This window comes from Caretta caretta, chromosome 2 (genome assembly GCF_965140235.1).
Source record: "Caretta caretta isolate rCarCar2 chromosome 2, rCarCar1.hap1, whole genome shotgun sequence".
In the NCBI taxonomy this organism is placed as follows: Eukaryota; Metazoa; Chordata; order Testudines; family Cheloniidae; genus Caretta; species Caretta caretta.
This window is the reverse complement of record NC_134207.1, coordinates 117,604,718-117,617,882: the sequence shown is the minus strand read 5'-3', so window position 1 is coordinate 117,617,882 and position 13,165 is coordinate 117,604,718. Positions and strand designations below refer to the sequence as shown.

At 42.0% G+C, this 13,165-nt stretch overlaps 1 protein-coding gene across 6 annotated transcripts in view; it reads left to right on the top strand.

Moving 5' to 3' along the window:
• The window catches only part of RREB1 (ras responsive element binding protein 1), a 142,455-nt gene that overhangs the window by 86,699 nt on the left and 42,591 nt on the right, over positions 1 to 13,165 (top strand). For all 6 annotated transcript variants that reach the window (XM_048839787.2, XM_048839788.2, XM_048839793.2 and 3 more), the window contains 2 exons: positions 8,597 to 8,741; positions 9,942 to 10,081. In XM_048839787.2, coding sequence (XP_048695744.1) covers positions 8,597 to 8,741; positions 9,942 to 10,081 — 285 coding nt within the window. The remainder of the gene's footprint in view (positions 1 to 8,596; positions 8,742 to 9,941; positions 10,082 to 13,165) is intronic.

Here is a 13,165-nt window from a genome sequence, read left to right as displayed (position 1 = left end):
GACTGAACATATATTGTCAATACAGATTGATGACTTTGTTTTGACAAACAAATAACTGGAGGTTTAACTCCGGTACATAGTGTTACTGTACTTTGGAGTTAAGCTCTAGTCATCTTCACAACAAGGCTTTGGGGGAGGGCTAGCAGTCTTTGTATTGACTGATGACTCCTGAAAACACTGCTGCTCAAACCCATTTTGTATTTGTTTGGGATTTTCCCCTTCTTGCTTCAAATGACAGAAATGAGCCTGTACAATGAAATGTTTTTGTCTTTTATAGTTTTTAGGACACTTGGATAAAGTTAGAACCGTCAGGCAGAATGAAATAATAGCACAGGCATTTTGAGCTGGAAATGTGTCAGAATAGGTCCTGGTTTTGATATGAAGGGCATTAAAGTTGGCACTCTATTGCTCTTGAGCCACTTTCCATCCCAGGGAAGGACAAGAGCACAATGGGCCAAAACCTGGCCTGTCTTAAATCCTTAGCACTTCATTTGAATTTAATGTGGTTGTGCAGGATTGAAATCAGGGTGAAACTGGCCTTTTTTAAAATATAATTGTATTTTGAATTGTAAATATTTACTCTGTTGTGGAATATTGAAAGTATGTGGTTTTGATTTTGTTTTGATAAATTTATTAACATAAACTAAAATAATAATGCACTGAAGGTAGTTAGGGAAGAGAATTATCAGAATAAGTAGCAGACCATACTTAACAGTAATTTTTTCAGCTACATTGAGGTCAGAGCAGCTGAACCTACTGCCCATCTGACCAGCTTACATCTCCACAGAATGCTGAGCTTACTAGATTGGTAGATGTTGAAGAGTGTTTTGCTTTGAAGAATAATTTCTATGATATAGGTGGTAGCTTATGAAAGAAGCCATTTTCACTGTTGCTGATTTTATTCTGACTCTAATTGATTACCAGAATATCTAGATGGCTATAAATACTGCAATAATATACGGTGGTTTTACACTTGTTGTTTTCAGATAGATGTCAGATATATGGGTACCATCCATTTCTTTTTGAGGTCAGGTTGTGGTCCAGCATTCAGAAATCAAATGAGGGGAGAAAAGGCCTCTCGCAGTGCAGTGGGATGTATGGTAAATAGAGTGGTAAAGTGAAGAAAGCTATAGAGAAGTGGTACAGAAAAATGTGTGGACTGTGAAACCTGGACGTGATACTGGCAAACAATCACTCTCTGGATTGGTAATGGCCAGTTTTACTTTCCTTCATTGTTTCCAGAGCAGTGAGGGAAATGGTGTCCTGCCTATACACTTGCTAACGCTGTGCTCAGCAATTAATCAGGGGATTTTTGAGCCTGGAACTTTCTCAACCATCTCTCACTGAAAGTGCCTCCTGGCTTTCCTGTGGATTTGCTGTTCTTAAAGCAGTGTCCCTTTGGGTGCGCCTCGTGAGGATGTGTGTGCACCTGTGCATTCTTGACTAGTGATTTTTGTCAGCTGTGTCTGCAGGTCCACAGCTGTGCGCTAGACACCCCTGTGCACCCATCACCACTGCAGTTCCATCTCAGCCACTTGCGGCTTGAGATGGAGCATTGTGCTGTCCATTTAGCTAGCCATCCGGCTTGCTACACCTGTCGCTCATTTATTCTTTATTTAATAGATTTTATTACATCCTGTTATTTTGCACAGTTTGTGCTTTTGAGGGTATGGGATTCTCCTTCCCCTTTAATTCTTTGCTGGATGTGGGCCTTTATTGGTTTTTCTTGGGCTTTGACCAACAGCCTTGAGTTCAGGTTACACCCAAGACCCCAGGCTCCAAACCTTGCCAGACCTGCACTAGGTCTTTTCCCCACGGCAACAGAAATTGAAGCTGCCTTCTTCACTGCCTTGGGGAGTCTCACATCCCCACGAAGGGCTAGTCTACACTGGCAACGCTAAGGTGCTGCCGCGTCAGTACCTTAACGTGGCTTGTGTGGTCACGGCAGAGTGCTGGGAGAGAGCTCTCCCAGTGCTCTGAAAACGTCACCCCCAAGAGAGGCGTAGCTACCAGCGCTGGGAGCACTGTTTATGCTGGCGCTTTGCAGCGCTGAAACTTGCTGCATTCAGGGGAGTGTTTTTTCACACCCCTGAGCGAGAAAGTTGCAGCGCTGTAAATTGCCAGCCTAGACAAGCCCTAACTGTAAGATCTGCTCCAGTTTCAAGAGCAGATCTAAGAAATTGAGGGAAGACAAGGTAATGGAGTGCCCTCTGAGTCACCCCCTATACATCAGATCTGCGAGCCACCACTGCTCCAGGGGTAGACGAAGATCCTGAGGGCCCTGTAGCACCACCCAGGCCTTCTAAGAAGAAAAGACCCGATAGTCTGGAATGGGATAAGAAAAGGGGAAAGTCATCCCCTCCGTCTGGGTCTCAGAAGCCATGGGCAAAGAAGCTGCACACTGAGATACCTCCCAGAGTAGCACCAACATCGACACCAGACTCGGTGCCTTTGAAACAGGGAGCTCTAGAGTCAACAAAAAATCTTTGTCATGCACCGTTTGTTCTTCAGTACCGTCTCCATTGCTACCTGACATATTGACTCCTGAGGATCCCTATCCGGGGTCCCCAGTAGCTTCCAGAGGTCTGTTCCACAGGGACCTTTGCACCCTGGGAGAGCCTGAATCTTCACTTTTTTTCTTCTTCTTCCTTTTTTGACCCATTAGTCAAGGGTCATGAGCTACCTTCCTCTCCAGCTCTTACACTGCACCTCTCCCCTCTGCCTCCTTTATGGGGATAATCTCTCCCATTGTCTACCTTCCTGGGAGCTCATCACCTCAGGGACATGGATCCTGGAGGCGATTTCTTAGATTATTCCATTCAGTTCAGCTCTCTACCAGCCCCAACCCTTGGGACTGCTTTCAATGAAGCTGTTCCATGATCTGTACTGAATCTGCCTATTCAGCACCCTTCTCCCTGATGGAGGTACTGCTCAAGAGTCACCTGATGTGGAGCACCCATAGGAACACTGCTCAAAGAAGAAGAGGTTATTTACCTTGTACAAGTAACTGGAGTTCAAGACATATCGCCCTGTGTGTGCTTAAATACCTGCCCTCCTTCCCCTTTGCCTTGGAGTCTCTTGTTAGACTTTGGGGGTTGAGAAGGAACTGGAGTGGTGGTGGGTCTGCCCCCTGCCTGTGTACCCTCCTGTCAGAGTGTGACGGTGTGTAGGGCCCACGCATGAACCTGCAGACAAAAATCTCCGATCAAGAGTGGACTGGCGCGCATGCAGACACATACGTCTTGACGTAGAGCACTCAGAGGGGCACCCATCTTGAAGAACTTCAGTTACTGTACAAGGTAAGTAACCTCCCTTTCCTTTGGTCAGCCTTGGACCAGCCTATCCCAACTGACAAGCGGTCCTGCTCATGCCACAGAAGTAAAAGAAGAGGGACTTTAACCCCAGGCACTGGTCAGAGGCCACAGTCATCACCTTTTTATTCCATTGTTCCCCCAATCCTCTTTAAAGGATGTTCCTGGCTCTTGTGGGGGTATTAAAATCTTCAGAGAGCTTGTCTTTTGAACACACACAACCTCTGCATTGTCTTCACTTCTCCCTGGCACTTTAGACAGCACCCTTTCTAAAGGTCAGATCATGACCAATAAGAACCACTGATGCAAGTTTTTCTCAGGAGTTACCTCTGTGACATACTCAGAGGTAGAACAAAAAAACCCAAAACACTTCAAAAATAGCAAAACCAGAGAGATTCGCTTTTTTCACTCTTTCTTCAGTAGTAGCAGTGCTGGATTACTCACACGTTACTCTCCTGAAACCATATATTGTGGATCAGAGTAGAGCTGAAGATAGAGAAGGAAAAGCAGCCTTTTTGTGCCACGTCCTCTTGATCTGAATGTTTATCCATGTGATCATCAGAGTTCAGTTGCCTGTAGATGGGGGATGACAGGTAAGAGACTGAGCCTGGGGGAGAAGAAGATGACACCGATAGAGGGTAGGGAGTTAAAATGCACTAAAACTGTTGAAAAACACCTATGTGGCTAGAGGGTTGACTAATAAGATTGTGGCATTATCAGATATTCTTGACTCACCTGTGGAATTTTGGGAGGAAAAAGGGAGGGGAGTTCTTGCACACAAACTTGATGCAAAAACTTGGTTGAGCAAGATATCTGCATTTTTTACATAGCATTTCTTAAAGCTTTCAAGTTAGAGATGGAACAGACCTTTTAAGATCAAGTCCATTCCCCTTTCCGTGCCAGATTATTTCCTACACCTCTTCTGGTGTTTTGTCTGGTCTCGTTTTAAAAATTCCAAGTAATGAGGTTTCCATCACTTCCCATAGTAGATTATTTCATAGACTGATAATTCTCAGTACTTGGAAGTTTTTCCTGCTAGTCCATTTAAATTTTCACTTCCTTAATGTCATCCCATTAGCCCTAGTTACACCCTCTTGTTCCACCCTGTGCAATTCCCAAGTGTATGTGTGTGCATGTACATACTCAGGCTACCTACCTAATGCATAGTTTTGAGAGTGCCTGTGTGAAGTACCATATTTCTCTTGGGGATGTCTGGGCCAGATCCACGGTTGGTGTAAATTCACTTAGCTACATTGACATCATTAAAGCAATACCCTCAGCTGAGAATCTGGCCCCAGGAGTGCTGGAACAATCTGTATAGTGGGGAGGCTGAGAACCATTGAACCAAACTGTAAACCCTGTATATGACAGAACCCACTTCAAGCCAGGGCGTGCAGCAGTACTCCCAGCAGCCCTAGTTCCAGCATCTATGTCTGGCCCTCAATTTTTGCTGCACTATCTACCCCTAAAAGAGGCCAATTTAGAGCTGCTTGGTACATTTCTAAAGGAGGATACAGCAACACAAATATTAGTCTGTTTTCAGAGTTAAGAAACTTTAAATGAATGAAGCTTAGATCTGGTCTACACTAAAATTTAAGTCAACATAGCTTAGGCACTCAGGGCTGTGAAAAATCCACACTCCAGTGTGGTAGCTATGCTGACCTAACTCCTGGTGTAGGTGCAGCCAGAGCAACAGAAGAAACCTTCCATTGATTTAGCTATCCTTGCTTGGGGACGTGGTATTTCTACAGCAGTGGAAAAACTCCTTCCGTCACTGTAGTCTGCATGTACCCTGCAGGTAGCTATGCCGCCATAGCCCTCAGAGTGCAGATGTGCCATAGTGAAGGGACTATATTTCAAAAATAAATAAATAAAAGGTGGTGGATGCAATCTGACATCTGTTACAGTTCAGTATATGTCAGATGATACTGTTTTCTGAAGGCAGACTGAACTCAGTCATGTCCCTGCTGCAAGGTAAAGGAGATGATGAAGATTGTGTCTGTCCTTTGTACTGGTCTGCTTTCTCTTCCTGCTTATCTTGGGTGGTTGTTCTAGTAATCCTCTTTCTCTCCACCCGCAATTCAATGCAGTGAAACCTGTTTAACCTGTCAAAGAATAAATCTGCTCCTTGTACTGTAGGGGCAGATTGTGAATTTATTTGAGAACTTGGAACCTGCTTCTTTGTTTTTTTTTAAATGATTCCCCACAGAGAGCTATCAGGGTCTGACACGTTTGACCTATTCAGTAAAAGTCAAAGGTGCAGTCCGGGTGTCTTCCTGTTGATGGCTCGGTAGTTTAGGACTGCTTCACTTCAAACATGCAAAATTAAAACATGAACAGACTATAACATTCTGTGCTATTGGAACTGATTTTCCTCTCACTTGCACTCACGTAAACCAAAAATTGTTCCATTGACACTAAACAGGTGTAAAAATAGCATGAGAAGAGAATCTGGCCCTAAGGAATATTCTGCATATGTAGCTACTAATGGGAATTATGCATGCTTCTCAGGGATAGAACAGAATCTTTAAGCTGGGGTTTTTCATATTTTCTTTTATAGTGTAGAATTTTTCCTGGGAGAGAGAGAGTGTGAGTGTGTGTGTGTGGCACTGGCCAAATAATATTAGCTGTGCGTCAGTCATGCTGCCAAAAGGTTAAATATGCTGTCCTAATATATGTGTGTGTAACACAAATATCTGTATCTCACTTTCAGACTTGCCTATTAACTGGAAAACTATCTTAAAAAAAAAAAAGTCCCATACCTCTTCCAGCCTTTACCTTGCAAATGAATTGAATACTAAAATATTCGCTTCTTTTTTTCCCTGTTGCTTTTTCCAAGCTTATCTTCAACTATTGCATAAAATAATGAACAAATGGTTCAGTTCTACTTCTGTGCTTCTGTATGAACATAACTTACTGTTCTTTATCCTATAAATTTATCATCTGTAGAAAGATCTGGGGTTGGCTTGGTTGGAGCAGGGAACTAGAGCAATGCCTTCCCAAAAAAAAAAAAAAAAGAAACCTGGCTGGGGGAGATCTGACTGGCCTCAGTGCACCTAGGCATCTTGCCTATAGACTTTATTGTTGTCTCAGTTTTTTTTTTTTAAAACAAGCTGTTCCAGAATAATGAAAAGAATGACTGAATTTACTAGACTCTGCAGATCTGGAGAATCTGTTTCAAATATTTGCCATAAATATAAGCTAAGAATAGGACATTTATGTACTCAGTTGGGGGCAATTGCATGCCCTAAAGAAGGGACAGCACATAGTTGCTTATCTGTCTGAGGTACAATTTGGGTCCTTGGGTTTACTTCCCCATGCTCCAGTGGAGTCTTTTATTTATCTTCCCTCGTACAGTTCCGAGCGCTGGCTAGTATAGTTTGTGGGGAAGGAGGCTGTGCAGAGTCACGGCTTTGCCCACTCTCTGCTCTCCTGTGTAGCTGCTTCCTCTTTCCTGTATTGTAGCTGGTGGAAGGGGGCAAAGCAAAGGAGCACCTTACACCCTCTGTGTAGGTGCAAAGAAGAAGCCATAATCTTGCCCTGGGGGGCCAGATCCTATGAAGAGTGTAGTCTTCCTGATTTCATTTGGGAATTCAAAGCGGTCAGCACCTTGCAAGATCATTTTTGATCTTGCACCTGTTTTACATCAATGTAATTCGATTGACTAAACATGGAGTTACTTCTGATTTTACCCCACTTTAAGCAAGATCAAGACCGTGTGTGTGTGTGTTTTCAAGGTTCAGATGTTGTGAAAAGGAAATAAGCATGTAAAACATGTTGGGTCAGATTCATCCCATTTGGCTTTAATTGAGTCGCAGAAGCGGTCAGTTTGATTTGTTATGTTATCTTCACATGTCATGCACCTGGCATCTAAAAGTAACATTAATTTAAAATGTTGGGTGATTCACATGTAGCCAGTCTTCAAAATCATTGATTGTGTTTCAAGCCAGCCAGTTGCAGGAACATATAAGGTTTGCCTAGAAGATTGTAAACTTTGTCACAATTGAACACAATTGTGCATAATAAAATTAAATGGCGCAGTAAGGGAGCGAGGTGCCCAAATCCCATTGGAAAATTCCAGTCTTAATTACCAGTGTAGACCAGGACAAATTGCCTTTTAGTATCATATCTGGAAATAGTGACTTAAACCAGTAGGGGTAAAATTTCCAAATATGCCCCAGTGACTTACGAGCTGAAGTTGCTATAAACGTTAAATGAGACCAAGGCACATAAGTCAGTTAGGTGATTTTTGAATTTTTTTCCCAAAAGCCCATGCATAAATAAAAGGTTTAGTACAATGTAAGCCAAGACTATTTGTTTTTAAAAGAAACGCTTTTATAAGTGGTATAATATTTCCTGTAACTGAACATACCTGGGTTTGTTCAGTGGGTTTTTTACTTATTTATAGTATCTTTTATGATCTAACGATGCTTAGTCTTTTTCATCCAAGGGTGTCTCAGCACCTCATAAAGGTGGATGAGCATGATTTCCATATTACAGATGGGGAAACTGAGGCACAGATTGCTCAAGTGATTTGGCCAAGGTGACCTGAGTTAATGGCCTGCGTTTCCTTCCACATGTTATATAACAAGGCCTTGGTTAACCTGAAAAATCTATTTAACTTTCATTGGGGGAACCCAACTCTACATTTTATAAATTAGTATCTATAAATACATGATTATTTTCAACTTTGAAATGCATCCATACTTTTTATAAACCAATCCTTTTCAGTAAAATACAGACCACTACTGCTGCTTTGTAATATATTCATGTTTCATACAATTTTTTGGGGGGGGTGATATGGCGGTTTATAAGCGTGCCTGGTACAGTTAGCAGGGTTGCAAGATACATATAACAGAACAAGACTGACCTTGTTTTATAAATTTTAAGCTATAAAAATCAAACCCTGGGGACTTCATATTTTCATAAATGTATAGGACATGTTCTCAAGTTTTGTGATGCTTCCTTAAGCCTTGTGATTTCCATTTTCAGCTGATGTACGTTCTGGCATAGGAAAGAAGGGTTCTTGTCATCTAGCATGAATTAATTTTAAGCGCCCCATCTTGCAAACACTTACTGTAATGAGACTGCTCGTGCACTCGGTACTAAGCATTTGTAGGATCAGGCCCTACATTATGTGTTGCTTGAAAAACACGATCCAGTTTATGGGAGTTGTTTATTACTTGAAGTCAAATATTTGGAATGGTATTTGGATTAAAACTATGCTGAATTTCAGAATCCTGATCTGGGTGCTGAAAGGCTGTCTTCCTCCCTCTCCTACTTAGACACATGAAGATTCACGAGAAGGATCCAAACAGCACTGCAAGTACAACTCCCCCATCTCCTCTGAAGCGCAGACGATTATCCTGTAAGAGGAAACTTAGTCATGAGCCTGAGACAGACAGAGAGGAACGAACCCCTGCAAAAAAGGTTCTTTACAATGCATGTTGCAGAATCTGTTCCTGACAACCGTTTTCCCCATTTCAATTTCCTAACCTCTCATATCTGATATTTACCAAATTGTGCATGAAAGAACCTATCCAGAAAACACTGTCAAGTTAAAATCATATATATTTTTAAAACACAGATGTTCTTACCTGTGTTGTTAACATCTTAGATTATTCAAATTGAAAGAGTTTCAACATCTCTTTTTACATTTCACTATTTAAGCTGTTTTTCCTTTTTGTATTTCAATTTGGACAATGAAAATTAGACTGGGGGAGGGGGGAATAAATTACCCATTTAGGTTGAAACTCAGTCTGATGTGTGGAGGATTGTGTTATTTTTTGATAAACCTAACAGTCTTGGAAGGACTTTAAAACTCAAGTCACTAATATTTACTTTCAATCTTGACAACCGTTTAAATTTTTTCTCTGGAAAATTTATAGTCGGTTTGTAGTCCATTTCACATTGAGGTTCTCCCATACTAGCATACTGCTGCAGTATTTATCCTTCAAACACTCCAAGGAAATATTTATTAATTTGAAAAAAAATAAGTTGCCATTGGCATTTTTTTAATAAAATATTTCTATTGGGCTTGAGTTTCATAACAGCTTGTTTATACAAAACATAAATTCAATACCAAATTTAACTTGACAGTGGCCCTTTATACTCTTTAGGCTAGCAGTAACTCAATGTAGACATCTCTTGTTTCTGTGCGTTCTTTTTTTCCTGTAATTAGAAGATGTCTATAGAAAACATGAACAATTTTACTGCTCTTCTCTGGATCACTTGAGTTAGAGGCTGGCAGTGATTCATTGGCATAAATAACCTAGGCTGACAGCCTGGTTTGTGATGGGGGAGGGGTAATGATGCTAGTTAAATGGTCAGCAGAGTTGAACATCTCACGTGCACATTTTCTTCCCTGTTAAAGTTGTTTATGAATTGTTTAGTTCTCATAAGCAATGACGATCTGAGGTGATGCAGCTGTACCTTCTAAAGGACTAGTTAACATTTAGCTGATGTATCTTGTTGATCCGGCAGCGCTCTGTCTCTCTCTGGAGTGAGTCATTTTCAGTAGCCTGTAGCAAAGTCATGGGCTGGTACATTGTGACAGAAAGGCTCTGCCTGGATTGCATGTTTGGCTCACTGAGTGTAGTCCTTGTGACGGGCGTTTTCATCTCTCCGAAGGTTGTCGAGGAGGCTCAGTCCAGTGAGGTGGAGAAGAAGGCTGAGGAGGAAGTTTATCGTTGTCCAGTGTGTTTCAAAGAATTTGTATGCAAGTATGGGCTGGAGACCCATATGGAGACCCATCCAGATACCTCACTGAGGTAAGAAATAGGCCTGGACATGCTCCCTGTCACCAGAGGACTGTGTGGGAGGTTCCATTCCATCTTTTACACTGTTAACGGACTCCATTTGTGGCTTTGAACATGTTGCTTAACCTTTCTGCCCCACGTTCCCCATCTGTAAATGAGGAGTAATACAGTTTGTCTCACAGGGGTGCTGTGATGCTTAATTGGAAAAACCCATGAATTTTGGGGGGAGGGGCGGGAAAGCTGTCAAAAATCAAATTTTTGATGAAAAGCTTAATCTAACTGGAAGTTCGGAAAATTTCAACCAGCTTTATGTACAGAGTGTTTTGAAGATGAAAACCAGTTATAAGTGTTAATTACTAACTGACTCCCCTCTTTTAGGGGTGGGGGAAAGAAGAAGGAATGGATGGAGAGGATGGTTATAGTAACCAGTCATGCAGAAATGATTTTTGCTTTAAATAAGGGCAGGGGAGTTCCCATGTATAAGAAGCGATCTTACCAAAAATGTACACTTTTATGCTTTACCTTTTGAAATGTGAAGTATCAGATAGTGGTTTAAGGAAGAAAAATTTACAGTTAAACAATGTTTTTTAGATGTCATTTCATTTGGTTCAGAAGGTATAATTTTTTGTCTGAGTGATTGCTGTGACATTTCCTGTTTTTATAACAGAAAAAGGTAAATCCAAATGCATGAAGACCTAAATAACACAGATTTCAAGTCTGGTTTAAATACTTGGAAATTAAATATCTCCCATTGAAGAGCAGCAATAAATCACTCATGTACAGAGTTGGACACCTTTGTTGACTTGACTCTTCACCCTTCTGAAAAGATTTCTATTTCTGAGGATTTGTTTTCCTACTGGATGGTGCAGGGCAGGGTTGGAGTGTGGGAGTCTGTTGGAATGAGGCTGCTCTTTGTGACTTATCCACATAAGGATAAAAGGTGTGTCTGTAAAATGTTTTAACACTTTCTAAAATGCTAGCACTTATAGCTCACCTTGGCCAGCTAACCTTGAAATGCAGCAATCTAACATGTTTTAAAAACCCACCTTTCATCCTAGTCTAGACAAGCCCCAGGGCATTATTTGCCCTGAGCTGGCCCAATATAGCAGACTGGTCCCCCATGAAGTATTAGGTTTTAATCAAATTAGAGATTTTTAATAAAAAAAAAAAAGGGGGGGGGGAAGGGCAATGGATATGATAGCCACTGCAACTGGTTGTGCTGTCACTGCAGTGCAGGGAAGCAAAAGATCCTCACTTTTATTTGTCTTCTTGCGTTAAAAGCAAAAATCCTTAAATTAGGCCTCCTCTACACTGGGAGTTTGTGCTGGTTGCGGCTATCCGTGTCCTGCCACAATGTAGCTGCAGCGGTGCATACTTGTCCTAGTCTAGACAAGGACAAGCATGGTGTACCCTGCCTGAAACCCAGTGATACTTTACCAGTATAAACCATGGGCTTGGCTACACTTATATTTTATAGCGCTCTAACTTGCTGGCTCAGGGGTGTGAAAAATCACCCCCCTCAGTGCAGCAAGTCAGGGCCCGTTAAAGCGCTAGTGTAAACAGACTTCGAGTGCTGGGAGCTAATCCCTTCCTGGAGGTGGATTACCAGGAGCGCAGGGAAACCTCTCTCCCAGCTCTCGCGCGTGACCACACTCACACTTCAAAGCGCTGCCGCGGAAGCACTTTGAAGTTTCCAGTGTAGCCATGCCCCATGGCTTCCTTGTCTATTCATGGGGTTTGTACCAAAGCAGCTGTGTCAGTGACTGGCCATCGATTATTGGAATTGGAGAAATTTCCCAATAGTTGACTAAGTGTTTTGTTTGTTTTTAAAATTTCCCACATGGTCTGATTTTTTTTCAGTGTGTGTGTTTATTATTGTAAGACTGTTCTGTCTTCCACACACATACAAATGCTGTGAGGCCGAGTGCACTAACCTTTTCCCACCATCTAGGTCACCAATGTAGCTCTCCCCGTGGATTCAGAGGCATAAACACGGTACAGGAAAAATGTTCCTGGTGGTTTTTAATCACCATATCGTGTAGATTTAGCACTGCACTGGTGGTAGCTGCAGCAGGTCATTTTTCAGAAAGGTTCTTGTGTAAACAGCCTCTCTCACACACTTCTGCTTGTCAGAATCAGGAAAGGGAGCACTGCCCAGTGGTTTGTAGCCTCTGGGTCAGTATATGAGACTCTGTAATTTACAGGGCGGGCCTTTACCCTTCCCTTCTTGTCAAATGAACAACTTTACATCAGAGGGCTAGCTGTTTGAAATGAAAGAAAAAGACACAGGACATTGTCTTCCTGAGTGCTGCTTGTTTATGCAAAGCCTCAGAGCTGTGAGTACCTCATTGTTTACTTACAGCAGAATAAACAATACTTAATCCATTGATTATGTGAGCAGGGCTCCTTTTGGGAGAGTACCTTTTGGTTATGTAAAATCTTAAGTTCTGCATCTTTGTCTGATAATTATGGTAAGAACTGCTCTACCCTTTGGGCAATAAATAGAGCCCTTTGTTATGCTAACAATTGGCTTGAGGTACTGCAGCTCCTTCATGGAATTAACCTCTCTGGGTAGCCTCTCATCCCATTGAACTCTCTGGAAGCCACACCCTAATTAGCAACATTAGTTGGATAGAGCAACATTGTCTCACTGTCTTGCAGTGACCATTATCAGTGGGAGGTGGCACAACAGTGCTGTTTTTATCCTCTTTCTCCCCTGCTTGGGTTATTTAAAGAAGCCAGTGATTTCTCTGCAGGGCTCCAGCTATTTTGGTGAGTTTGTATCCTAGCGTTGATATAATTAGCTGAGCTGAGAAATGCTATGCAGCCAACAGGGAAAAGGAGAAATCTCACACAGAGGCTTACTTCTGTGGAATCTTTTGTGGCTCCCTGTTGTTGTCAAAAATGGAAAAATGCCTGTAAATGTCACCTGTTGGACCACTCACAACTGCATCAGCAGCACCAGCAAAACTCAAGAAGTATGAGACATGAGGATTTCCTGAGGAGAAACCTCTAGAGGCAGTGTGTGATGTTTCTCTTCTTTCCTTTGGCAAGTACAATGGAAGAGGCTTAAAGTAAAATCTGTGAGGGTTTGTT